This window comes from Corylus avellana, chromosome ca10, assembly GCF_901000735.1.
Source record: "Corylus avellana chromosome ca10, CavTom2PMs-1.0".
Taxonomy (NCBI): Eukaryota; Viridiplantae; Streptophyta; class Magnoliopsida; order Fagales; family Betulaceae; genus Corylus; species Corylus avellana.
This window is the reverse complement of record NC_081550.1, coordinates 21,244,505-21,271,675: the sequence shown is the minus strand read 5'-3', so window position 1 is coordinate 21,271,675 and position 27,171 is coordinate 21,244,505. Positions and strand designations below refer to the sequence as shown.

The 27,171-nt window shown below is 34.8% G+C and overlaps 3 protein-coding genes and 1 non-coding gene across 4 annotated transcripts; 2 read left to right on the top strand and 2 right to left on the bottom strand.

Moving 5' to 3' along the window:
* The first annotated feature begins 1,445 nt into the window (after positions 1–1,445).
* LOC132163583 (zinc transporter 6, chloroplastic) lies at positions 1,446–5,359 on the top strand. The gene is made up of 3 exons (XM_059573922.1): positions 1,446–2,169; positions 2,280–2,429; positions 4,742–5,359. Exons 1-3 carry the CDS (start codon positions 1,552–1,554, stop codon positions 5,054–5,056), a joined length of 1,083 nt encoding a protein of 360 aa, XP_059429905.1. The 5' UTR covers positions 1,446–1,551; the 3' UTR covers positions 5,057–5,359.
* A 1,656-nt stretch (positions 5,360–7,015) lies between these two features.
* Positions 7,016–7,089, top strand: TRNAI-UAU (transfer RNA isoleucine (anticodon UAU)). The gene has a single exon. It is a non-coding gene; the product is annotated as a tRNA-Ile (tRNA).
* Positions 7,090–10,862: 3,773 nt separating this feature from the next.
* Positions 10,863–12,070, bottom strand: LOC132164464 (RING-H2 finger protein ATL2). Its single transcript, XM_059574980.1, has one exon. It carries the CDS (start codon positions 11,713–11,715, stop codon positions 10,966–10,968), a length of 750 nt encoding a protein of 249 aa, XP_059430963.1. The 5' UTR covers positions 11,716–12,070; the 3' UTR covers positions 10,863–10,965.
* A 912-nt stretch (positions 12,071–12,982) lies between these two features.
* LOC132163318 (6-phosphofructo-2-kinase/fructose-2,6-bisphosphatase) lies at positions 12,983–26,711 on the bottom strand. Its single transcript, XM_059573560.1, has 23 exons — positions 26,399–26,711; positions 26,218–26,281; positions 25,301–25,596; positions 24,699–24,911; positions 24,150–24,359; positions 23,945–24,040; positions 23,623–23,721; positions 23,478–23,507; positions 21,292–21,345; positions 20,687–20,740; positions 20,528–20,605; positions 20,323–20,414; positions 20,187–20,244; positions 20,011–20,085; positions 19,474–19,521; positions 17,606–17,703; positions 15,001–15,076; positions 14,333–14,395; positions 14,096–14,187; positions 13,854–13,922; positions 13,690–13,753; positions 13,531–13,596; positions 12,983–13,225 (listed from the first exon to the last, which is right to left on the bottom strand). The coding sequence occupies exons 1-23, from the start codon at positions 26,591–26,593 to the stop codon at positions 13,148–13,150; spliced, it is 2,268 nt and encodes a 755-aa protein (XP_059429543.1). The 5' UTR covers positions 26,594–26,711; the 3' UTR covers positions 12,983–13,147.
* Between the last annotated feature and the right edge of the window lie 460 nt (positions 26,712–27,171).

Genomic DNA, 27,171 nt, shown 5'->3' with positions numbered 1-27,171 from the left:
AAGCTGAAGTCATATATAATACTTGATTGTAACTATAATTTTGTAATCTTATAACTTTTTGCTATGATTTATTAGAGCTTTACGCTCTGTGATATAAGAACTTTATACTATTAATATTTTACCAATAAAATCTAACAAAATTCCAGTTAAAAAAAAAAAAAAAAAAAAAAAAAAAAAAAAAATCATTCACGATCCAAATGTCTATGGCCTTTCCATTAATGGCAGCCATGATAGGGTATTTACTATTTAATGCATCAATTGTTTGTGGATAAAAACCATGGGATCCGGGTTGGGTAAAAGCTAGCAAGTTGGGTGTTTATAATTATTGCATCAATTATTTGTAACCTAATGCACCTAGCTAAAAAGCAAAAACCATGTGGGCTTAGCATGATTACGAGGGCCGAAAACCAACCAAATCTAACTTATGAATTGAATTCATTAGAAAAGCCCAAACAAAAATCTAGGAGTTGGGTTTGAAAAACGAAACCCAAATGAGAAAGTCAAAATAAAATAAAATAAAAATCTATCTTTCAAAGAGTCATTTTGGTCAATAAATGGTACGGTTAGCTACCATTCAAAGAGTTTTTTTTTGTTTTTTTAAATATTTGAAATTAAAAAATCTATCTCTCCACTGTCGACATCTTAACTTCACTCTTCCCGTCACGAAAAAGACAACCCTTTTTAATAATTCACAACAAAAGCCTTCTCAAATTAAATAAACTAGAAAAAGGCATAAAACTAATGGCACCTTACACACATCATTACATTACATAACAAGTATTAATTTATTATAACATAACTTTATAACACAAAAGTGGAAGGAAAAGTTTTCGATATTTCTCCTTACAACATGCAAATGCATTCCTCTATTAAAATGCACTTAAAAATAACGATAAATATCAATTTAAAAAATTGTTTGAATTATTATAATTTTTACTACAAAATCATTTACAAATTGATATGATTAGGGTAAGTCATTTTTTTAACTTAATTATTTTATTAATTATAAGTTGCCACATAACTTGTAAATAATTTTGTAGTAAAAGTTATAGTACCCCTAACACCACCCATCATTTTAATAGATCATTTAAAAAATAAATAAAAAATCTCTAACCCATTTTTTATTTTATTTTTTTCTAATTCATACAATAAACATGAGAAATTCACCTATTCAACTACTTATAAAACAACCCGCCCATTTATTGGAACAAATGAACACCATAGTCCATAGAGACTCTAACAATCCAAAGGGCAAATTTTGGGATCCGGATCCGAAATGAAGAGTCACACTCACACGTAAAAAATTGTTTTACATGAACCTAATTTTTCCATATTATAAAAAGACGAATATTGGAAAATACACACATCACACTAAGTATGTCTATTTATCAAAAGGCCCACTCTATTTATCACGGCTTTCTCCATAGTGGACTCCACACCACTCAATCCCACAAAAGTCCACAAAGGCCAGCGTACGCCTACACGGCTACACTTCTCTCTCTCTCTCTCTCTCTCTCTTGGTGCGTGCGAGTTGCATTGGCTGGTTAATCCATGGCTCGGTGTGTAGAGGACACGGCTCGAGCCCTGGCGTGCCGGGACGGCAAAGCGGCGGCGCACCTGAAGCTGATATCCATCTGGGTCATCTTCTTCACCAGCGTGGTGGGCATATCTTCACCGGTAATGCTGGCTCGCTACTTCCAAGGGAAGCCTCTGTACGACAAGGCGGTGCTGGTGATCAAGTGCTTCGCGGCCGGAGTCATCATGTCCACATCATTGGTCCACGTCCTCCCGGACGCCTTCGACGCCCTCTCCGACTGCCGCGTGGCCTCCCGCCACCCCTGGAAGGACTTCCCCTTCTCCGGCCTGGTCACCATGGTGGGTGCCCTTCTCGCTCTCCTCGTGGACATCACCGCCAGCTCGCACGTGGAGCATAGCCACCAGAACCCTCGCGACCACTACGCTCCCGTGCCAGCGCTGACGCAGGAGGAGCTGATGGAGACCAAGAAACCCTATGAGTCGAGAAGTGAAGCGGGCGAGTTGGGACCGAGTCATGAGCTGATGGAGACCAAGAAACCCTGTGAGTCCAGATGTGAAGCGGGCGAGTTGGGACCGAGTCATGAGCAGCGAGTTGAGGAGTTGGTTAGACTGAAGCAGAGGCTGGTGTCGCAGGTTGTCGGGAAATTAATTTTATTTTTGTAAATTTATTTATTAATACCAAATTACTATACTAATTTTCGGTTTTCAATTCTTAAATTATTATAAAATCGTTTTCCATGCAGGTGTTGGAGATAGGTATAATATTCCACTCGGTGATAATCGGAGTGACGATGGGGATGTCTCAGAACCAGTGCACCATCCGGCCGCTGGTGGCGGCGCTGGCGTTCCACCAGATCTTTGAAGGCATGGGGCTCGGTGGCTGCATTGCTCAGGTAACTTCATCCATTACACTATTTAGACTTTTCGATAAAAACAATAATTTATAATTTTGTCAAAATTAGGGTACACAATTTTCTTCCCAATGAATTTTCTCTAAGTTTTCTTACTGGTTTTATTAATGCTGACAGAACACATATGCTGACTAATTGACAATTAGCCGTATTTTAAGTAATTAATATATAAAAAATACTTAAAACACGTTTATTAAAGTGAAGTGAGTGTAAAAAGTAGTATTATTATTTTTTTTTTTGACATATAGTTTAATGCGGGTAAAATGCATCTCATTGAGTTTAATTTAGTTTAATATAGGGGGTGAAAGAATTTGTTCCAACTAGAAGAACTTCATTCATTGAATTTGGGTTAATGGAGTTTGGGGGAAAATCCAAAGAGGATGATTGATATTAAATGGCTAAGTATTTAGTGTCTTTTGAAGCTCCTAGGATGTAGGTAGTTTTATTACAGGGTGTAGTTGAAAGGTAGGTTAAAGAGATAGCCGTTGTGATTATTACTATAGGCACATGATAATGTTATGACATTAATTGATATGGTACAATTATGGAAGGAGTGTTGATGGGTGTGGCACATTGGTGCCTTTAGATTATGTGACTTTCTAAGTAAATGGGTTTTCGAATTGCTACAAGTTTTGATTTAGGATAATCTTGTCTCGGTTCGATTGAGGTGGAGAGAGGTTAAACTCTTTTAATCCTATTAATAATGCATATGAAAATCATTTTATGCCCAACTTAGTTTTAAAGAAAAATTTATCCAATAAATATTTACTTTGGAACATCTTTGAAAGAAAATAAGATGTTTGGATATGAAAAAAAAAAAAATTATAAATTTCTAATTCTTAATTGGAATTTTCGTGCATTTTAAAAATAAAAGTCATGACTATTTTTTTTTTTATATATATAAAAAAATATATATAAGAATGATAGAGTGAAATGAATAAATTTTTTTTTTTTTTTCACTTTTTTCTTCTTAAAAATGGGACATCATACATATTATTTGAAGCAAAATATAAAGTTATCGAACGCACTAGAACTTCCTGCCCCTGGACAGTCAATACAACCGACCGATGCAAGACGCAAACGCCAAATGTGGACACGTGTTTGATTAATATCGAGCGATGGTCTTTTTGCGTAAGGGAAATCGATACGACTTGGACTTTGTGACCGATGACAAGTACTTGTTTGAAAATTCAAATGATTTTTTTTTTTTTTTTAGATATGTCATTTAACATTTCAAGTCAAATGTCACCTTTGGATCAATTTTATTTTTTTATTTTAAAAATAAATAAAGAGAAAATTGAGCATATATATATATATATATATTTGACTTGTCCGCACAAGAGGAGAGATGGAGATTCGAATTAGTGACATTCTCTTCATGAGTCGTGGTCTCCAACTGATGGGAAGTGCTAAGGAGCCAAACAAATAAATCTAGAAAAATTTCTAAACTGACATGACAGACCGTGAGTAACAGACAAGGGAGAAAAAAATGTATTTTTTAAATTTCAAAACCATTGTCTTGTCAGTTTGGAAATTTTTCTGGATTTATTTGTTTGGCTCCCTAGCACTTCTCCAAGCTGATTGAGCTACCTCATGGGACAAAATTGAGCGTATTACATCAATTAAAAACTTAGAATGTTAGAAAAATGCTGAAAGAATACTAAATAGCATTTTTTTTAGTCAAAGAAATGGCATTTTAGATTGTTAAATCAGCATTTGTTATTAGAGATATCGATTTTTAAGTGCACTTATATGTGAGAATCTACGTGAATTAGATGCCTGTTTAAAATACTAAATTAAAAAAATTTAAATTTTTTTTTTTTTTTAAAAAAAAAAAACCATTGAGAAATAATATATTTCATGAAATAGTACAAATGATTTAAAATAAAAACAAAAAAGTGATAAGTAATCTAAGTACATTTTACCTCTTAACTATCCACCAAGCATTTTTAATCTCAATATTTAAAAACTGACATTTTACCCCACAAAGTATCTGACATTGATACTTGACCCCAGAACTACACTTTACCTCTTGAAGTATTTTGAGTTGACATTTTACCCTCGAAATAACAAAGTTTTCCCAAAATAACGAAGTTTTGAGAGGGTAAAGTGTCAATTCAGGGGTAAATTGTCAATTCAAAATACTTTGGGGATAAAGTGTCACTTTTTAAATATTATGATTAAAAATATAAATGTGTAGATAATTCAGGAAAGTAAAATGTATTTTTTCCAATATCTTATTTTCACCGTATTCTCCTATCAATTTAATGACGTGACGAGGGTGAAAATTACAGGCGGGATTTGGGTTCGGAACGACGGCCTATATGTGCTTTATGTTCTCAGTGACAACGCCCGTGGGGATCGTGATGGGGATGATATTGTTCTCAGCGACAGGCTACGATGACAGTAACCCTAAAGCGTTGATCATGGAGGGGTTGTTGGGGTCCTTCTCTTCGGGAATACTCATATACATGGCTCTGGTGGATCTCATAGCCGTTGATTTCTTCCACAACAAGATGATGAATTCCAGTCCGTGGATGAAGAAGACTTCGTACATCGCCTTAACCCTCGGCTCTACTGCAATGTCTATCCTTGCCATCTGGGCTTGAGGCCTGAAATGGTGTTTTGTTTGTGAAAAAGCATTGGAATTGGAATCATATGGGGGAGGCTTCATGATATGGGAATGTACATTTCAAAACTTCTGGTACCATGTTCTTAGCCTCTCCCTCTTTCTCTCTCCATTTAAATCTTGGAGACATAATCAAAAGTAGATTGGTCAGCATTTGAACAAATCTTCTTTCCAATTCTCATGTTCCTTGAATAGAGGATTTTGTTTCCTTTACCATGCCACATTTTACATGGCGACACTTATATGCAAGTTTATGAGAATTTATGATATGTTTGAGTGTGCACTTGAGGGACTTAAAAGTAGTAGCGAATCAATGAATTCGTATTAGAATGGGCAGAAGAAGAATAATAGAGGCAAGAGAAAGAGGAGTAGGGACTATGATCAAGAAAACTAAAAAAATACCCTTAGAAAAGAAAAGAAAGAAAGAAAAAAAAAATAAAAAATAAAAAATAAAAAATTGAGATCCGCCCGCCACTGCTTAAAAATGCGTTTAACACTTAAAAAATCTATTTGAAGAAAAAAAGTACATGTTTGGTAAAAAAAATTTGAAAGCGCTTTTAATAGTCAAAAAAAAAAAAAAAAAAAAGGCCAAAATGCAATTTTGGCAAAAGCAAAAAAAATGAACATTTTGTCAAAAAACGATTTTTTGCTTAAAAGCTCTATTTCTTAAACACAATTCCAAACATGCTCTTATTATATTTAAGTGGGTGTATCAATAAAACTTAAACATTTACAATGCCAGCTACGAAAATATGAATTATTTATCACATATATATATATATAGAACCTCATCCACAAGTTTGAATCATATAAAATTTAATTTAAAATATCAAATAAATCTTTTTACTTGAAATGAAAAGGATGATTGCCCCTTCGAAAAGTGTCTCATATGGTCATATGTGAATCCCAATTGGACTACAGTAACATGTCGTGAAAGCAACCCACTTTGTCTTAAAATATTGATGCCTTTTTACCAATCTTCCCTGTTTCTGCCTCCTTTGTCATCTCCAATATCTTCCCTTTTCTTTTCTCTTTTTCTTTCTTTCTTTCTTTCTTTCTTTAATATTTCATCTCCAATCTCTCACATTAAACGGAAGTGCAGATATAGAGAGGATCATGGCCCCTTTGATAAGATGGGATAAAGCTAAGTGGAAAAATGAGGTGGGCTTTGTCTCTATGAGCTAATGAATATCTTACAACATTCACAGCTCAATTAGCTAAAAATAGTTTCTTAACCAAATTTTAGTTGACCCGCTTAAATTAATCATTGCAATAAACCCGCTTATGCTATCGCCTATAGGAATTGTGCTTATCAATTCTCTTACGTAGAATTTTTATATTCTCACTCTTTCTTTCGTGCTCTCACTCTCTCTCTTTACGTACTCTATCTCTCGGGCTATTTTATCGATATACTACCATAAATACTTCTAGTAATTGAGAAAAGATTGATTTTTCTATCTCTTAATGGACTGACGATAAGTCCAATACGTACGTTGTCTTCCTTTTATATCATATCTAAGTTCTGCTTTAACTTAATTTTTCTCAATTTGATTGGTTTTTATTTTTTGTTGTTGAAGTGTTTCATTGTCAAAAGGATGATGTGGAGGTTCATGGGAACAAGAAATTGATTAACATAATATCATATTTGAGTGTACTTCCTAGTGTTACTTTAAAAATATTCCTTAGTCCATTATACCAAGTTTCTCATTTCAGATGAAATAACCACAAAAAGCAAGCCTTCATCTAGGCATATGTTCAGTAATAGAAATATTATTCACGCAAACAAAAATATATTATAGAAACAATCATTTGGTCCATAACAATTAATTAGGTCATGATCAATCAAGTTGGTAAGATGCAGGTCATTATACGTTCTAGAAAGATAATTGTTAAATAGCAGCCTATTTGTTTGTAAAACACATCATAGAATCACCAACAAGGTCCCGTAGCTCAGTTGGTTAGAGCGTTGGTCTTATGAGCCGAAGGTCGCGGGTTCGAGCCCCGCCGGGACCATCCATGTTCTGGGATTTTGGGTGTTTTTTTAATCCAGAGTATATAAAGGCCTCCTCTCTTAAGATTAGGCCTTTTTGAGTCGAGGCTTGAACAAGCCCAGTCCCAACCAAGCATCCTCTTATGGATTTCATCAGAAAGCCCATAAATTCAGATTTTTTGATTTTTGATTTTTATTTTTTTTAAGTCTTTTCCTTTTAGAAATATTTTTGAAATGGTGATTTTGCTGATATGATAATTACAAACTCAAAATTCAAAAACTAAAACTATATAAGTGTAATGATAATATCTCACAACCCTAATTATATCCTATAAATTCCATTACATCAATTAAATATAGATTTCAATTAGGGTGCCTGAATTACATCTCTAACATTACTCGATAAATAATAATGCACCAACTATAATTCGATAGGAGAATGTTATGTGCTCTCTTAGTGTTATTCTCATGTCCTCCTAATCTTATGAGGAAATACACATATCTCACCTTATTATACACATACACACACTTGATCATCTTCTTCCCTTAATTAGTGCTAGAAGTAGTTTTTTTTTTTTTTTTGGCAACCCAACTTTATAAGTAGCATTTTATTATGAAAGCATATATTTTGAATTGTAAATTTTTTTTTTAAAAAAAAAATATATATATATATATATATGTTAGTCCCAATTGTGTTGTTTCAGCAAAGAGAGATATATTTTTTTCCCCTAAATTCTGAAGCCTTGGCTGCTAGCAGAAGGGGACCATTGATGGCATGGCATCTTTTACTTGCAGAAAGATGATAGCCACATGCTTGTCCTGAATGCATAGTACACTCTCTCTTCCTCACTGCTATTAGTACTTGCCTTTTATACTGAAGCTTCAGCCTTGAATCCTGAGTCATGCTATATAAAATCATTGTCACACACATTATTGAGCGGTAAAGAGGGAGTTTAATCCAACAGAATCACGTCTCATCGAGCGAAAGTTAGTTCTTAATTAGGAGTTTATGATGAATAGGCTCTATTTGATCTTATATATAGCATATTTTTACGTGTAATTTATTAAGTTAATTATTAAATAACAAACATTTTTGATACAAGTCTCACATTCGGCCAAATTAAAGATAATTAAAATGAAGGGTTGTGTATAAAATAATAATAATAATAATAGTAGTGTGTTTGTCCTTGTATGAGTGTATCCCAAGTCTTGTCTTTCAAATCACGTGCCCAAGGCCCACTTTGGCTAAACGAGGATTGCCATTTGGAGTCGGCTTGATTTAACATCCAAACAGAAAAGTGAAAATGTTCTTTTGCTACTTGTCGTTTACTGCCTTGGCGTTAGCCTGATATCATCAGCTACGACTGCGAGTACTAATAATACATCAAAAAGTTTTTGGATTGGAAAATAAAAAAACACTATATTAAATTAATGGAAAAATTAAAGTTTATTCTCTTAAAGTTGACAGCATTTTTCAATTCTAACATTAAAGTTTTAATTTTTGCAATCTATCTCCCCCAAAGTTTCAAATTTTTGTAATTTGACCAATTATATAAAAAACTTCTCATATTGCCTATAATTTTTATTTTTTTTATTTTTATAAAAAAAATTTAAAAAAATTCGGGCTACCCCTTTGGCCATCTGGCCATTTTTGCACCATAAAAAAATAAAAATTAGGAGCAATATGAAAATTTTGGGATAATATTGGTCGAATTGAAAAAAAAAAATTGAAACTTTGTGAGGGGTGGATTGCAAAAATTAAACTTTGGTGTTCGAATTGAAAAATGCTGTCAACTTTGAGGGGATAAACTGTAATTTTCCTAAATTAATATATATCATTAAATTAATTAAAATTATATATTTTTAAGATAAATATCAGTTTAATATATTGAATTATCGGCCAATATTCTAATTTTTTTAAAAAGATATAGAAACTTATCCAATAAAATATGAATGCTAAATTTTGTTTTTTAAGCAAAAGTAGTTGGCGGAGGAGAGCAACTGTAACTATTTTAGCTATGAGGTGACTATAATAGCACATGTTCGTTACGAGCAATACTTAAAGGGCCTAGACGATGGAAATTGCAGATATTTCCTCAAGTTTAACTGTGAGCCACACATGAGAGGCCTAGACAATAAGAATTACAAGCGCTCATTTAAGTTCAATTGAGTCATAGCCTAATCCAACTTCATTAGGTTCTCATTTTGAGAGTCAAACTCTGTTACGATCCTAGTGTCCCACATGAGTTAAGTATAATCTTGACCATGCATAATATATAAGTTATTGGGCAACTTTTCTTTGTAAGTTGGTTTTTAAGGGTGAGTTCTACCCAAGGTTTGTATCATTTGATATCAAAGGTAGCTACAATGTCGGTTAGATTAAAATACTGATAGATGAGTGGGGCAGCCAAAAGAAAAATGACTACCATTAGATCAGTGTCAATAGAGTGAACCGCCATTAACATCGTCCATAAAAATATGATAGTATATTACGATTCTAGTGGTCCTTATATAAACTCTTAGATAATCTTCCCTTGTAAGCCTCTATGTACATATTGAAAATTTGAAAGAGGCGGAGATGGCGACAAGGATCCGAAATTAAATGTAGAGCGTTGCATTGCAGCACTTGTTTGACCATTCTTCTTCACATAATAATTGTTTTTTTTTTAAAAAAAAAAAATTCTCCTTCACATAATAATTGATTGATCAATTGAAGGATTGATTATAAACGCTCTCTGACGAGTGACCAGAAAACATGGAAGGCTGTACAGCTGGTCTTTGTCCTCCTCTCCCTACTCTGTCCCCATTATCCTTGTCTAGTCAACCATAATAGGTCCACCTTTTTGTGTTGAATATCATATTCATTGTTCACCGTACATCCTGTGTATACCGCGCAATTAGTGTAAATTTGGATCCTCTGCCGTTCATTTACTTAGTTATGTTTGATCGACATTTTTGTTATTTATAAAGTAAAAAAAAAAAACAAATTTACCTTTCAAATATAACTATTGAGATACTTTCTTGTTCCCTTATTATCGGCCACAGCCCATAGAGATTTTTTAGTATTATTATTGGGGTGGTTAGTAATCTAAACACTAAACATGAGTCTTTGTAAGACCTTATTTGTCTGAACATGTTTTATAAAAACGTTTATTGTTTGAATCTCTAGTAATTTTAATGGTAAATTAATTCAGCTATACTATTCCGTGCACTTGATTAGCGAGATGTTGAATTTATCGATTTAGTGGTTTTTTCTCACATAAATATGGAAGCTCCACAAAACGATGTACATAAACTTATGACTACTCAAAAAGTTGGATTATAAAAGTATTTTAAAATGCTAAGTTTCGCGATAGTTTCTTATTGATTGAGATTGAACTTTATAAATAATTTTAAAAAGTAATTTTACAAAGCGTCAATAATAACTTGACTAATCAAAGTGTATAACTAACTTTTTTCACTGATTCATTATAACAGTTATCATTCGCATTACTAATCCATTAGAAGCAATATGGAAGAGAATGACACTAAACACATATTTTTTAACATTATTTTACCATACATGCGTTTGGGATTTCGGACTCATATAGTCATATGTTCGAAGTAAGTGGATCCCAATATCTCCGCTTGATAGCGTTACTCAAATTGAGTGGAATTTAAGTAGCAAATTACCAAATGTCACCTACCAATTACACTAAATTGGGTGCGTAAAAAACATGTTTCAATCAAACAAATGAGAGCTAGTGATTAGGAGTGTAGGAACACAAGTGCAATAATATAATACGATCTCACTAACCGACCAAAATAGACGTTTCAGTATCAACAGCCCCAATCAATCACAAAACATGACAATTTGCCAAGAAATCTATACAACAACAACAACAACTGTGTATCCACATTCAAGCACAGTCATCTCTGATCACTTCATTCGCATTCGACGACGGGAAAATCTTGCGTTCTGATCTATTCCGGCTCAGCATCCTCTTCAACGAACAACCCAGCGACGAAGATGACGGAGATACTGGTACGGAATCTCCCGCCACTGCCACTGCTACCGCATTCTGATCACTCTCAAGCTCGAAACTTGGGATATCAACCACAACCTCCAATGCAGAATCCCCGTCGCCGATCAAACCCAACTGATTGTCGGAGGAATCCGCAGTTGAAGAAGTAGTCGTCGTCCCATCACACGCCGCCGGAGCTCTGCAAATGGGGCAATTGGGATGCGAACTCAACCACATGTCGATGCACTCCACGTGGAACACGTGGCGGCACTTGGGCAACTCTCTCCCCATCTCGTTTTCCTCAAACGGGCTCAAGCAGATGACGCAATCCAACCCGTGATTTTGCTCCTCCGAGCTGTACAAGAACAGAGGAATCGCGGATATGGAAGACGGGTCGAGGCCTTTTGTGGGTGAGTTGGAAAGAGAGGCGTCGATGGTTAATGTGTGGAGATTGCGGAACCGAGAGGGCCTGAGCACGTGCGAGATGGCCATGGAGCGCCGCCTTCGTCGCTGGGCTTGCGCCAGGAACCAGTTCGCGCAGATGTGGAGAAGCAAGACGAAGAGGATTACGACGAGTAGAGATATTACGGCGGCGAACATGATGTTTCCGTCGTAGGAGAAAATGCTCTGGACCAACTGGGTCATTGTGTGTGTGTTGGAAAGATGGAATCTTCTTCTTCTTCTTCTTGTTTCCTTTTTGTATAGCGTGGCGGAAGAGAAGGTTTACGTGAAAATGAAGTTGTTGTGAAAGGATTAAACAATGGGGGAGTTGGGATTTGCGTGTACTCTTAGCAACACCCTACTACATCTCTCTCTCTCTCTCTCTTGTGTATGTTAATGTGTGAGAGTGTGTAGGGGGTACGTTGAAGTCAAAAGAATCCCTTTATTCAAGGAGATAATGAGACTCATATGCATGGGAGAGGAGAGAAAGAGGGCAGAAATGGACGACTCGTGAAGGCGACGGCAGCAGAGGGTGGGTGGGAGCTTTTTTTGATTCATGCTCTGTCTCACATACATTTTTTTAGTGGGGGTGTGGTACGGATCACAAGACCAAATAGGAGGCCGGAGGGATCCCAATTTTTCATTTACTAATTTTCTCTTCCACCTCCTTAATACGTGTCCCGACAATTTAAAATTTATTTGGATAAGTGGGTTTTCATTAAAAAAAAATAATAATAATTATTATTTATCTAAATTACTAATGATTTAGATCAATAATTATTATAAATGTTTATGCAAAGGATTCTCGTACGGTTCTCCTAGGCCCATCTTTTTTCGGGTCTTTGTTTGCTTTACTAGTTTTGGTATTTTCTTGCGTGGAAGACTCGTAGGGTTGGCGGGGGACCCGGTGGAGTTAGGTGTGAATATTGGGTGAGGGATCAGGGGTGACTTGTGAATGTAACCAGGGTCTTCTTTTTGACTCTTCAGCCATGATTTGCTGCTACTACACTTAGCTTCCACCTTTTTATGCTGCATGTTTTAGGCAAATCATCATACTTTAGCCTTCGTTACAGGCTCGTGAGTTGTGACCCTCCGACCCATCTCGTGATAAATGTACCAGACTTATGACAGACCTCGGATTCAGTCATAGGCACGCAATTTATAGCCAAAATCCAAGATTTTGAAATCTTGGGTGTGGAAAATATGAGGTCCTATCCTTTTTCACACGAATTACAAATTTGATACAAACTTAATATTAAATAAGTGGGTTAAAATTTAAAGATTTAACTTTTTTAATTAAATGAATTGAATTAAGATTAACATATATAGTTTTAGATAACTCGAATCCGACACAACAATTTTTTACATGAGTCGTAAATCAATTTTCACCTTTTATGTCATATGATAACACTTTTTCAAACAAAAAAACAAAACACATTGATAAAAATAACCAACTTATTTCATGCAGAGATGACAAATGAAATCATTTTCCATTGATGATTATTGAAATACTGATACAATGTCACTTTTATGCTAATGTTACATCTTGTTAACGAATGAGGATTAAAAGAATGCAAACTTGCCTCAACAGTTTTGAGTTACAAGCTTAAAAACTAAAAAGTTCTTGTGAACTTATCTAGTCCATGAGTTTGTATCTTTTCTCTTGGACACCTGTAACTCCCATTTGAATCTCTATTATAGTATGAAGCGGGACCTGAAAACCAGTATTTCAATTATATTAGGATGTTAAAAACCAGTAGACTAGTTCTATTAGGATGTATATCCAATACACCCAGCAAACACGATTAAATCAACTATTCTTACAAGCTCTGCTTATCTAAAGACTGATTTTCATTGCTATATTATCCCAATTATATAACAGTCATACAATGATCTACTAAATAACATTACTCATTCTTATGGCGTAGTTGAGGAGCAAGAAGGGAACATGAAGGGAGCATGCAACAAGAAATGTAAAGCATAGTCAACCACAAAAACAAACGCTGCAGGCCATATTACCTCAATGTGTGGGATTTCTTTCAGAGGCCTATCAGCAAAATAAGCATATAATGCTCTCAATACTGCCTGCAAGAATAAAGAAATAATGAAGCTTAAATGGGATCATAACCACAACATCAGAATTTCATAAAAGCAGAAGTTCCATATGATGTATATAACCTGGTGAGATATCACAACAACAGGTGCCCGTTGTCGTTCAAGCTCAATAATTACAGGCTCAAGCCTGCATTAGTGGAGATGTTAATACTATTGAACAGGTCGGAAAACTATGTATTCAGAGACTTGAGAAAACTCATGAATCATTAGTACTACAAATTACATACCTTTGAATAACATCCAAATAAGACTCCCCACGAGGATACCGATACCTCAGCTTGTCCTTCTTACGTCCCCTGTTATTTTATAAAGACATAATTATAAAGGATAAATCTCACAGCAAATACAGCTTACTCATACCAACAAAATTTACAGAACAAACTATTATTTGGATAGATTTAGAAAAGTATACGCGTTCTTCATCTTTACCATTTAAAAAGAAAGGACAAAAAAAAAAAAAAAAACATACTCGTATTCCTCAGGCATGTTCTTCTTTATTTCTTCATATGTCATTCCATCACAAACTCCAGCATATATCTCATCGAGTGCACGCCATTGTATCTACCATATGTAAAAAATTACATTATATCCCATATAGGTAATTGTAGAAAAAATTCCTACATCTATCTATCACACCAAAATCAGCCGTAAGTATATGGCTTAAGATGGTGAAAAGTCAAAGACATTCTGATGGATCAAAATAAACCTTAGGGAATCCGCCAATTGGAGTTGCAGTCAGAATTGTTCGCTGCAGAGTGCTTGTCCAAATCTAAACCACAAAAGTAAAATGAAATTAGCCATTAGATCCAAGAAGTTCAAGAATTGATAGCTCTAGAAGAGTTAAAAAAAAAAAAAAAAAAAGGCCAAAGAACATATTCAAGTAGCGAGACTAGCTCTAGAAGAGTTTTACGCATGTAAACATTCAAACCCAAGACTAGATGGCCCAAATACTGTGACCTAACTTTAAATACAGAGCCAAAACTATACAAACCTCTTTTAAAAACTACTTAATGTAAATAAAAAAATCATCCAGAGAATTATTTTCCAAACTCACGTTTGAAGGAGGCCAGGTCTGCCCCTAAACTATCATGTTATGCCCTTGAGAAATCAAGCGCGTAATAGAACAACAATTATCAATTTGTTTCTTAAGCCAATTTTTTTTTTTTTTTTTAATTTATTTAAATGTTAACTAAATGCTATTCATATTCCTAACTTAATCAGCTGTTAGAAGTGAGGTATAAAAGTACCTATTTGTTTGCTGAGCAAAGGGGTAAGGTCCTTTACAGTTCTAGAAACAAGAATCAACTTACAAGCATTGCATCATAGTAAAATATACCAAAAAAATTAACTATCATGCATGTGGATGAATCTTACAGAAGCAGCCCTTTCTGATTTGAGTCGCTTTTCGACAAAGTTTGCAAGTTTTTTTGAATAAATTTCTCCACGATCACTGTACAAACAATTTGCAATATAGATGGGTAAGTGACACTCAAGATATAAAACTTTGTTGTTGAGGAAACAATATTCAGAAGGAAATTAAAATGCAAAACTTCAACAGCAGAGTGGATTAAAAAAAGCACATCTCCAGCATCAAAGAAAATGAAACCTAGATTTAGATGGACAGGGCTAACAGTTATGATGAGCAAAAAGCCAAAAACTAATCAGATGACAGAAGAAGATTGGTACAGACAAACAGAAGTTAAGATGATCATAATATAATTTAGAGTTAAATGAAACCTAACAAGTGGAATTACCATTGGCACATGTTGATCATTATTATAGTTATATACCTAATATTCACTTTAAACATCAAACAAGGAGTACATGCAAGGACTTTCTAGTTTCTCAACCAGCAGATGAACAACATGACCTTCCATTTTCTGATGCATTTATGAGTAACAGTTGGTATTTGCATTGATTGTCTTGACAACTAAATGTTTACGAAATTTAACAGTTTTTACTGGTGTGTTTTTTGTGAGAATCAATTATTGGCGTGCTTTTCTTAGAAGTCATTATTATTGCCAACAATTTATATATTTATTTTACACCACAGAAATCACCCAGCCTCAACCAATTACTAGCGCTCATGATTTTCACCCTATTTTTTGTCATGCCTGCATTCTTTACGAATCTATGATCTTAAAATATTCTCAGGATCAAGGATAAAAGGCTAGATTTCAGTCCTTTGGAATTTTTGATTGCACAAATGGCCTTTTGGTCTATGAAGACGGATCTTAAGCAAACTCAAGTAGAGCCACAGGACTGCAACAAAATGAGCCAACGTCTTTATGGTGAACCTTGTTTTGTAGTAATCCATCGTCCAGTCCGGCTGTGTAAAATATCCTCAACAGACAGTATTAATGTTTTGGTAGAAAAAGTTTTTCAGATATGTTGCATCATCTTAGGAAACCACCCCCAAACTAGGTGGTTGAACCCTTCTAATGCTAGAAGTAGGACTTTTGTCCCCCTTTTATCACTCAAAAGTGAAGTGTTTTTTAAAATCACCATTAGATTTGGGATGATCACTATTAGATTTTGATCCAATGGTGATTTTAAAATCATATCAACTTTGGGGGATAAAAAAGGAACAAAAGTCCTACTTCTAGCATTACTCACTAGCAATACCTCCAATCAATGGAAAAATGAGTGGGGAGATTCCAAATTCTACTGTCAGATTGCCAATATCAAACATCCTTGTAAACAATTTCCCACAAAGGAAACTTTTCTCAAAACCCGTTAGGTTTTAATGTTGGCTTATTTTGTGATCAAAACAATATTTTTAAGTTTATTTACACCCAAGTATTTTGGTCTTTTAATTTGGAGTTGGTCCTGCAACTGTGTCATCGAAGGTGTCCTAACGTGAATCTTCCAGTAGCACTCTAGAGAGCCTTGTCAGCACTAGCGTCAACTAGCCTTCCTGACATCTTTGTTATTTCACTACGGAGGCAAAAGAAACCCTAGAGGCCTTCTGACGGGACTATTTAGGCATCCTAACACCGCTACATGATCTGCATGGGTTCAAAGCTTTTCAACATGCAGATTAGGTTTTTCATCCTTGCACTTTATAAGGATCACTAGGCAAGATTAGAGCTTTGCTCAAGCCTTTTGATAGATAGTGCTTATTGTTATGAACTTCCATTGTTTTTTTTGATACGTTATCCCGGTGGTTATGAGCTTCCATTGTTATATCTCTTGGAGTGCTTTGATCAAACCACACCCTTCACCATCAACAAACCATCAATCTATTCAGAGTTCCAATTAAGGAAGATCAAATAGAAGAATTATATAGAGGTTTTGGGAGAATTACTGTGGTAGCAAGTGAGTGGGTCACTTGTTCAGTACAATAGAATGTCATTTACAAAGGTTTTGTGAATATAAACTTATTGTAAACTTCTAATTCTTCTGTAGTGAGCTGATTTCCTAGATTTGGCTTTTTCAAAGTGTTTTACTTTTGAAGCGTTCTTCAAAGGGTTTCACTTCGACAATAAAAAGTGTGTTGATTGTATGTATGTTCTTCTTTCTTTTATGTGGTTTGATATATTGATTATTTGTGCTGCGTTGAATTTTTAAAATTGCCATTGTCGTTGCTCATTACATATTCACCCCCTCTAGGTGATTGCCTTGGGGTCCAGGCTTGTTTTTCAAAAACCGGCAGCCACACTACTGTTATATGATCAATCCATTGTTTCTTGCATGTTTCACTTGGTTCTGAAATGCATTTCTAGTATTTATAGAAACTTTTGAAGAAACATTTTTAAATGTGAATTCAGCTACTAACAAAATATCACCAGTATAAACTGATGAAAATTAGAGATGCTATCAAAGTATGAGGGTTATTCAAGATAGATGATACAAATTCTAAAAGCAAGTGTTTTATTTCCCACAACAAGTGTGGAAATGCACTCATGAACTTTCAATTTCTTAGAAATAGCAACTAAACCAGTAAAATACTATCTTGATTGTTGTTAGAAAGATATACCTCAATTCAGTGTCACCCCCAATCCTGCCTCTGACATTATCCTTACTCTCCCCGTGTCGAGTAAGTAAAATTGGGCGAGGTGTGAGATGTGTGTTTACCTGCAACAGATATAATGAAAATACATGCCAAGAATATGAACATCAAATCAAGATAGTAACAGCAGAAAATGATCTCATTTTTAACAAAGATAACTCTATACCATAGTTACCAGATTCCCTATCCCCCCGGGAACCACATTTAATAAAAAAAAAAAAGGTTCTCTAAATTTGGCAATCCCTACTTCGAAGAGTAAACAACTGATTTCATCTTATAGATTAATGAAGGACGAAGGATATTTTATTTTCTATAGTTTTTTCCCTTTTTGAAAAAATAGAACATTTGACTTGATCTCATATGAAATAAGAATCTGATCTAATCATTAAAAAAAATTCCTTATTGAAAGAGTAGAATATTTGATTAATCTGATACCCAAAAAAGAAGTGTAATGATTTTTAATAGTTATTTTTTCCTTTTGAAAACCATAAATATTGGATTTGACTCATACTCAAATTAAAAATCTGAATGGAAATTTTTTTTTTGTAATAATAAAATAATTCATCTGATCTCAAACCCAAAATAAAACACATAACCTAATTTTTAAAATTTTCTTTTGATGTTATGTAAATGCAAAGTGTAATGATGCTATTTTATCCTTGTCAAGACACAATATTTTGATTTTCTTTGTGTTTATATATGCTACATGAGTAATGCTAAAAAATACATTTTCATCTTACAATTATCCCACATAACGTGACAGTCCAAACCAACCATAAGACTAGTCCTTGTTAAAAAATAAATAAATCTAAAGGTTAGTTGACACTGTCACATCAGAATTATAGGATAAAAATATGGTATACAGCATTTCCCACGTTACATATAGTTAAAATCCACAGATAATGTGTACATACATACATACCTACATACATATAGCATTCTAATGCATACTGCAAGCTTAAGTAGGGAACCAACTAAGTCTACCCCCACAATACTGCATACTAGGCACAAGAGCATACCACATTTCTCTACCCATACCACGAACCCAAATGTCGCATCTTCCAAATAACCTTATTCTAACTCAATCAAAACTAATAGTGATGTAAAAGTCACCCCTTATTTACAAGCTCAAATTAAGCCGAAGAAATCTGTTGGTAAGTATATATGGGGAACCTTTTATGAAGAAGTTTAGATATATCTTCATATAATGCAGTTCTCCTATTAATATCTTCACATAGTGCAGTTCACCTATTAACAATCATGGTTCACAGATATTACTTCTGCTATTAATACAATGTCCATATGTTAGGGTGGCTAGGACATTTTTTTCTCATAATATGATCTTATTCAAGCCAGGTTACTTATCCAAAAAATTATCTTGTTCAGGCCAAATGGTGATCACATATTGCAGATAAAACATGGAATATAGCATATAGACATGTGGTGTGCAATACATCCTAAAGCTATCTTTGACAAAATAGGCATGCCAACTGTTTACATAGTACAGCCACTAGGACATATATTCATTAAGAACTTGCAAAAATGATAATTCCTTGCACAACAGTTGTGAACCAAAATACCGGTCTCGCCATGTTAAAGATTCGCTCTATGTAGCCAAGCTAATCCATGGAACATTAACATCATAGTTTCAAATGCATTTATTTTGTGTATCCAACTTTACACGATATATATTGGCTGAGATTAGAGTTGGCTGTGCAGTTGACCAAATTGTGTCCTAAAGGACAAACAAGATGGAAAAAGATTCTAAAGATCACAAAGCCTTACAAAATCAGGAAGACATATGCTAGGACCGTATTTTTCACAGTACAACATACCAAGAAAAACACAATCCGCCCAGGAAGATAGCCACTGATATTGTTCACCTGAACAAATAAAAAAGGTCGTCAGCAAGTTGAAAATCATAGGACACCACTGTAGATTAATATATTAAGAAGACAAAATAGATGAAGGAACATCTAACCAAGGATTTTTGGGAAGAAAAAAAATAATGACAACTTACAACAAACAACAAACATTGTTAATGGACAAGAAATGGCCCATGCCACTCTCCTTACCTGGCAGGAATGCCAGTGTTATGAACTAAAGTACCATTTAATTGAATTTAAGTTAAAATAAAACAGAAAGTTATCAGGCACTGCTATCTTCAACAACATGAGGTAGTGAATGCATCAAATATGTTTGTGCTAAAGCAAATAATAAAAAACTAATACAACATCCAAAATTTTGTCAATAATAATCAAGCAATTTTCAACAGATAAACATAGTGCACAATTAAAAGAAAAAAGTACATTCAATAGGTTCACAACATTTTGAGGTAAGATCCTTCTTATTAACAAAGTCCGCAAGCTTACTTGTATTTGTCCACCGTTTCCACTGACCATATCAATCATTTTAATGTAAGATCCTTCTTCTACTGGCTCATAAACCTAGTAAGAGGAATGCAGTGTATATTTTAGCAAGATAATAAGCATTCCTGTAACCAAATCTCACCAAGACCAAATTGTAGAAGTGCGTTTGAGAGAATTACCTTTTCATAATTGTCTAATCGATTTTTGAAGTCCCGATATCCTGCCTCAAAATCTGGCCTGCAGGAGCACAGAAATTATCAGGCACACAACTTTCAATCAAGGTAAGAAGCAACTGGTTTCAGAGAGCAATCATACTCTTCCGCATAATCAGGACTTTGTTGAATTTTAAGACGTATATTTCTTTCAATAATGCGTTCATCATTGCAAAGTGTCTCCAAAAAAATAATCTGCATTAAAAAAATAAAAAAAATAAAAAAACGTATCAATGGCCTAAACTATGTATATTACTTTTCATATATGGGATTCCTTAACTATACCCACAATGCTTGGATCATGGTACCTTGCATTTTCCTTCAGCCATTTTCATCAGCATATTCCTTCTTTTCCTGGTACTGTTTGTGGCATCAAATATCCCTACCTAAAACCAAATCAAGATTAATGAAAAAATGAACTAAATGGATGCCTCAGATATATCAAAAGAAAACATAAGAGAACTTACCTGGCCACCTTCTTGCATCCAAGATATCATGTCTTCCATAGCCAAGGCTGCTACCTAGTAGCATGTGATATATTAAAACTATTTTACAAAGAAGAGGGTTAATATGGTGTTAATATTACCAATTGTCCAAAATAAAAAACAGTATAAACAACCAAATATTGTCCCTCACTACCATATTCATGTGGTGAATTCATATCCAAAGATCACCTCATCAACATAAGCCAAACTGCTGAATCATGTAAACATTGTGTGAGGTCTCACGGTGTGTTTACTCCTTTTCCATCCTTCCTTCATTTATTTTTTTGCCATTCTTTTTGCTTCTTATAAATAATAATAATAATAATAACAAAAAAATTAAAGTGAATCATGACCTTTAGATTTCCAATCATTATATTCATGCAAAGTGCATGCTCAAATCACAGAGAAACTTTAAACAAACCAATCATTTAATCCAAGTAACCTCGTCGATCACAGAATTGGCATCACTCATTTAATGATCTGACAGATCAGTATTAATAAAGAAAACCAGACTTGTAAACTATAGAAAACAAATACATAATCACATGATATACTCAAAGCAATAAATCATTCTAGTGGATATTCACCTCATTACGTGCTTCCATGCCTTCGGGATTGTCAGCTCGGAAAAAATCTGCAGACTGCACCGAGATATTCTTCATCCATCAAGAATCATTCAAGAAAGTTGAGAAAACTAATGCAATCCTCTTCAGATTCAAAAAATGTTTTTAAAGAAACCATGGCCTGAAGACAAACTATGAAAACCCCAACATTTTAAACACACAACACTTTCTCCTGCAAATACTTGGGCTCCCTCTCTCCTAAACTACGAAAACCCAGACATTTCAAAGACATAAGACTTCCTCCTGCAAAAACTTTCATACCACTTCGTTTAAAAAGGCCCTAACAATTGTAGGCCACCACAGTTATATACCACTATTAAACCCAACTCCCTCTTGTTAGAAATCAAATCAATATATCCTAACATACATCACAACAGAGCCATTGCATCCCTAGGCCCAAGCCACAAGTCAGTCCGCTTTTCCCCTCCTCATTCCTCTACATATATTGCAAATTTATGCATTTTCCGATGTTTGGTGCCAAAAAAAAAAAAAAAAAAAAAGGAAAAGTCCACATAACCCCTCAAACTTCCACCCAATTGACAATGTCCTCTCCCCAAAAAAAAAAAATTTCAATTAAGACAATGTTCCTCTGGTTAGCCATATTTTGGCCCCATCTCCCGTGGTATATTCCCCATCTGAGTCTGCATCACCATTGTTCTCTCCACGGAAAGCAAATCCACCAATAATAAGCGACAGCTCAGCCCCAGCTTCCACTTCTAGGCTTGCAGAGTCCAAACAACCTTCAATCCCTCCTTTAGGATCTCCATCAATTCTTCCTATATTACCTCCAATCCCATTTCATAAATCAATTGATCTGGCCATCAAAAAAAATGTGACAGTAAAGGCATGGACAACATTGCTCTTTGACTCTCCTCCATAGCTCCATTTCTAGGCGGCAAGACTGGCCCCCTTTCTGTGCTTGAGATGGCAGTAAAGGCTTGCATCCAACATGCAAAGAAGGCGCTGGCCATGGCTTCACAACTCCTTGTTGGAGCTAACAGTTCTCCTCACAAATGGTCAGGGGTGGCTTGGCCACCCCCCATTTGGCCAAAGGGGGTGGCTTGGTTTTTGTGTTTTTATTTTTTTCTATTTTTAATTTTTAGTTTTAATTTTTATTTAAAAAAAAAAAATTATTTATAGAGGTACTTTTTGTCTTATTGAAAAAAATTTAGGGCCATTTTTGTCTTCTATTTTTTTTTTCTTTTTTTTTGCCTGGGGAGACATTGACTATTTCATGGTGGTTTGTGGGGAACATTGTCCCAATTGAAAGGTTTGGAAAGGATATTGTCAATTGGGTAGTAGTTTGAGGAGTTTATGTGAACTTTTTCAAAGAATAAAAAAAAAATAGTCAGTGGTTTAGGGCAAAAATAGGCTCAATCCATCTTCCACCCACTCATTTTAGTGCCAAAGTGAGTGTATTTTTTCATGAAAATTTACTGGGCAATTATTTATAAAAAAAAACATTTATAAAAGCAGGTGGTTTTATATATGTAGACGTGTGTGTGTGCGTGTTTAAATAAATTAACAAAACACCAAATCTTTTCCCATAAGCATTTATACTTGATTTTTTATTTAATTTTTTATTGTACTTTTTATTATTTTCTTCATAAGAAATCAATCTATCCAATCAGTAGATTGATCTTCTAGTTTCTTATGTTATATCTTATAGTGAATAAAAACTATTAATTACATAAGATTATAAAAAAATATTACAGATTTTCAATACGAACCAAACAACCAAAAATGTTTTCAGGATCACTTCCGAAGTGTCAACCAAACACCAGGAAATTAGTAGTCCTCGCAGAAAGTATTTTTAGCCGAAAACATTTTCCATCAGAAAATGCTTTACGTCGAAACAAACATAGCCAAAATTGTAGCAAATTCTTGTTTCTTTAATAAGATTGAATATTTAGAAATAGAGCGAAGCAGGTAAGTGCAGAAACTGGCTATTGTTTATTAACACTATGAGATTAACCATCCAAATGAGTTTTTCACACCACTATTAAACCTCTACAGATTATAATCAATTTTGTAGCCAAAAATCTGCCTGAAATTAATCATATCCAACTTTAGGCAACTTAGAAGAATGGAAAGAGAAATCTTATGTCAATGAATGAGATATCTAAGCGGGAAACAGGAAAGAGATATACCTGATTTGACCCATGCTTCAGCCGCCGATACTGTTGCAACCAAAAAAAAAAAAAAAAATCAGAATAACCTTCATCTTCAAATTTTTCCCCATTAACTAGAAGTCTGACGGGTAAAAGCAGTATTCATGGTAAGAAAATAAATGACCTTCCCAACATTGAAATGCTTGGTATCATGACCCAACCAACGAAGATATCTGGTAAGTTTAGCTGCAGTGAAAGTCTTTCCTCGAGCTGGCAAACCAACCTAAAGAACAAGCAAGTACTTAGAATAATTCATTCTCAACAGTAGTCCTGAATTAATTTTATGAAGCAAATGGGGAACTAATGATGTTGGTAATTATTGCCAACACCCAATTTCCAGTCTATTAATGGTCAAGCTTTAAATTCCAATCTCGTGAAGTTTACACCTGGGAGAACAGTGGTTAAACTTATTAGCAGTTCTGATAAACGGTCATGCAGAGAAATACCAAGACAATAGCCAAATGTCGATCCTCCTTTGGTCCAAGCATCTGATCAGCTACAGCTGCAGCTGCAACAGCTCCAGCAGCCGCCGGAATTGAATTCTAACAATTAAAAAGAAGATACATGATCATCTAATAAAATAACACCACCGAAGAAATTAATTAAATTGCACAATCTTCAGTTATTAGAGAAAATGTACTTTTAACAAACCTTTGTTTCTGTGTCCAGTCTGAGATCAACAGTGAAAGTACTTGCACTAGCTGATTTAACTAGCCTAGGAGATCCAACACCCCTATCCACAAGAAGACCCCTGTGACTATCTTGCTTTTGCAAAGGCGAAAATGTCCCAACTGACTTCGATTCAACCATTCCAGGACCTGAATACACCCGGGATGAATCAGGGACAATTACCTCCATCTCCTATGTAAACAATTAACATAAAACATTAGATCCAGAATAATATAGCATTTTACAGAAGAAAAAGATAAATTCTGGAGGCACGCACAACTCAAACAAACATATCAAAGTTCAGTGTCCTATCTAACATCTTAAACAACAATATCACACTGTTCTGAATCAGCTAGCACGCCAAAAAAAAAAAATGCTACCTGTTGCATACAGTAACTTCCATTTCATAATGGACCAAAGAACACCTGAATGTTGACTGTCCTATCCTCATGCTGATATAGCTTACTATTTCTCCAAAGGTCATAGTAAAGTACAATTTACATATTTGCAAGATGGGTTACCAAGAAAAACCTTTATAGTTGCAGGTCGATCAACAGAAACACCGGCATCCTTAAAGGAATATGAAACACTCCCTGGGCCATCCATGCTGGCAAAAACCCCAGCATGACCTAATGACCTTGGGGTCTCTGTGTTGTTAGCTGCATAAACAAAACCTGAATTGGTTGATGGAGCTGGAACAACATAATGTTCAAGATCAAGCTCCAAACTAGTTGAAGAGTTATCCTGCACAGAAAATGGAACAAATTTTTTTTACTTGGGCTATATAAGACATTTCAAAATAAATGTCATAAGCTAACGTTTCCAGCAAGAAAGGCCTCACTGGAACCAACTAAACTTCAAAACCAATCAGCTTAACCTCAACATTAAGCCACCTTGAATATAATTAAGAGACATATATGGCTTCTGAATTTGGGTCAAGGAAGAAAATTAAAAATTATAACAGCACTACATAAAATAATCTGTTGGAAAAAGAACAAGTTCTTATTTCAATTCTATGATTGTAGTTCAACTGAGTTTGTTGCTCATTGAATAAGAACATGTCTCAAATTTATTTTCCATCAGAATACCTCTTCAACAAAATAGAAGCCAAAGCATTGAAAGTTAAACTGTACCTCGGCACCCATCTCCGGCAATGAATTAATAGTGACATCAGGAATACCACGAACAGCTGAAGGCCGAAGGTTCTCCTGATAAGCCCTCCAACTAGCCGCAAGATCAAACGGCGAAACCCTGTCGGCGTGAATGAACACCCGATACTCAAGAACCTCATCTGCATTAAGCCTAAATATAGCCAGCCTTGCATCCCCTTGCAAGGTTCCCCCAGTGAGAAGTCGATTTGGACCCTCCTCGACTATGCAAGGCGCATTATTGTACCTAGGCTTCAAAAGGAACTTGAAGTCCAAAGTTTCTACACCCAAAACAAAACAACCCCTAAAAATTTATCACATAATTTTTTGTTGTGATATTTGAAATCTTAACATCGACTTTCTTCTTTTAGGAAAAAAAAAAAAAGAAAAAACAAAAGAACAAAAAAAAAAGAATCTTTCTGTTCTATGAAACTTAAACAACAATCAAAACAATAAAGATTATGTTAATCAAATAGCCATTGCATGAGGGTTGTTTGCTGGTGTATTGAGTATTCTGTGCTTCCAAGAGCAATAAAAATACTGAAAAAATGCTTTAAGCAGCTGGTGCAGTCAAAAATTACTGCTTAATTGTCCACGGTGATATCTGGAAATTGAAATAACCGGATTCCTTTTCTTTTTTCACCGTTTGAAACCTAATTTTCAATAGATAGAAAACAAAGCTAATTTTCTTGATTGAGTAAAATTCTCTTTTTCAAACTAAAACAACAATTAAACAAAAAAAAATTATGTAACTCATCAATTAGCATACTAATAAGCGTGTGTTTACTGGTTTACTGAGCACACGTTAACGCTTTCTATGCTTTTCCAAAAGCAGTAAAAGTGCCTTCAAAAAATGCTCTAAGCAGTTGGTGCAATTGAAGCGACAAACTCAACACAATTACCGTGATTAGGAGGAACAACAAAGCTCAATTCCCACATAGACGCCGATTCCCGTTCCATCGGAAGCTAAAACAAGGCCCCAATTAAAACAAAAAAAAAAAAAACATCAAAAACCAATACAACATAACCGAGAGAACACAGAGAGAATGAGTGTTATAGAGAGAGAGAGAGGAAATTGATTACGGCTTTAGAGGAGTCCCAAGAGCCGACGAGAGGGACGGAGCCATAGACATGGGGAATGATGTCGCCCTTGCGCTTGTAGTTCTCCATCTTCAGCGACAAGTAGAGCTGCCCGCCCGCTTGGTCCAGGCTCTCCTCTCGCTCCTCCTCGCCTCCATGCGAGCCGTCCTCTCTACTCTTCGACACACCCGTCCCCATTGCTCTTGTTTTCGATTGCTCTCCCCTATGCTTTAAGCAAAGGGACTGAATGAGATAAATGTATTCTGAGGTCGTTTGTTTCTTTTGGTATTGGATAGGGGCGGAGAGAGAGAGAGAGAGAGAGAGAGATTGAAAGATGGAGACGAAAACAGAGAGAATAAGTTAATAACGATAAAAAAAAAAAAAAAATTGAGAGATTTTTATATTATTTGTTGGCCAATATTACTTATTCCCCAAGTTTTTTTTTTCGAAATTAATTATATATTAATTAATCATTTAAACCCACCAAATATTTTTTATAAACAAATTTACAATATTTTGACAATACATTTGGTTAAATCTTACAAAATATGGGCTAGCTCACTATTTTAACAAATTTATAATTTCCTTTAAAAAAGTATATATTAGAGTGTTTGTGTGGTTATCCTTAGCGGAGGAAAGGGATGGCTCCACCAAGATAGGGGTGCTTCGCCATCCCTTTCCTCCATCGATGGTGGTCACAGGTCACACAGTCATTTTTTTTAAAAAAAAAGTTTATAAATAATGAGTCAGTTTTACACTTATTTGTATTTTTTTAA

Coding starts and splice junctions, on each gene's coding strand:
- LOC132163583 (XM_059573922.1), top strand. CDS start 1,552: ATGGCTCGGTGTGTAGAGGACACGGCTCGAGCCCTGGCGTGCCGGGAC. Junction 2,170..2,279: donor AGCAGAGGCTGGTGTCGCAG/GTTGTCGGGAAA, acceptor TTTTCCATGCAG/GTGTTGGAGATAGGTATAAT. Junction 2,430..4,741: donor TCGGTGGCTGCATTGCTCAG/GTAACTTCATCC, acceptor TGAAAATTACAG/GCGGGATTTGGGTTCGGAAC.
- LOC132164464 (XM_059574980.1), bottom strand. CDS start 11,715: ATGACCCAGTTGGTCCAGAGCATTTTCTCCTACGACGGAAACATCATG.
- LOC132163318 (XM_059573560.1), bottom strand. CDS start 26,593: ATGGGGACGGGTGTGTCGAAGAGTAGAGAGGACGGCTCGCATGGAGGC. Junction 14,396..15,000: donor AATCAGAAAGGGCTGCTTCT/GTAAGATTCATC, acceptor TTTGTGGTTTAG/ATTTGGACAAGCACTCTGCA. Junction 14,188..14,332: donor CAATTGGCGGATTCCCTAAG/GTTTATTTTGAT, acceptor TACATATGGTAG/ATACAATGGCGTGCACTCGA.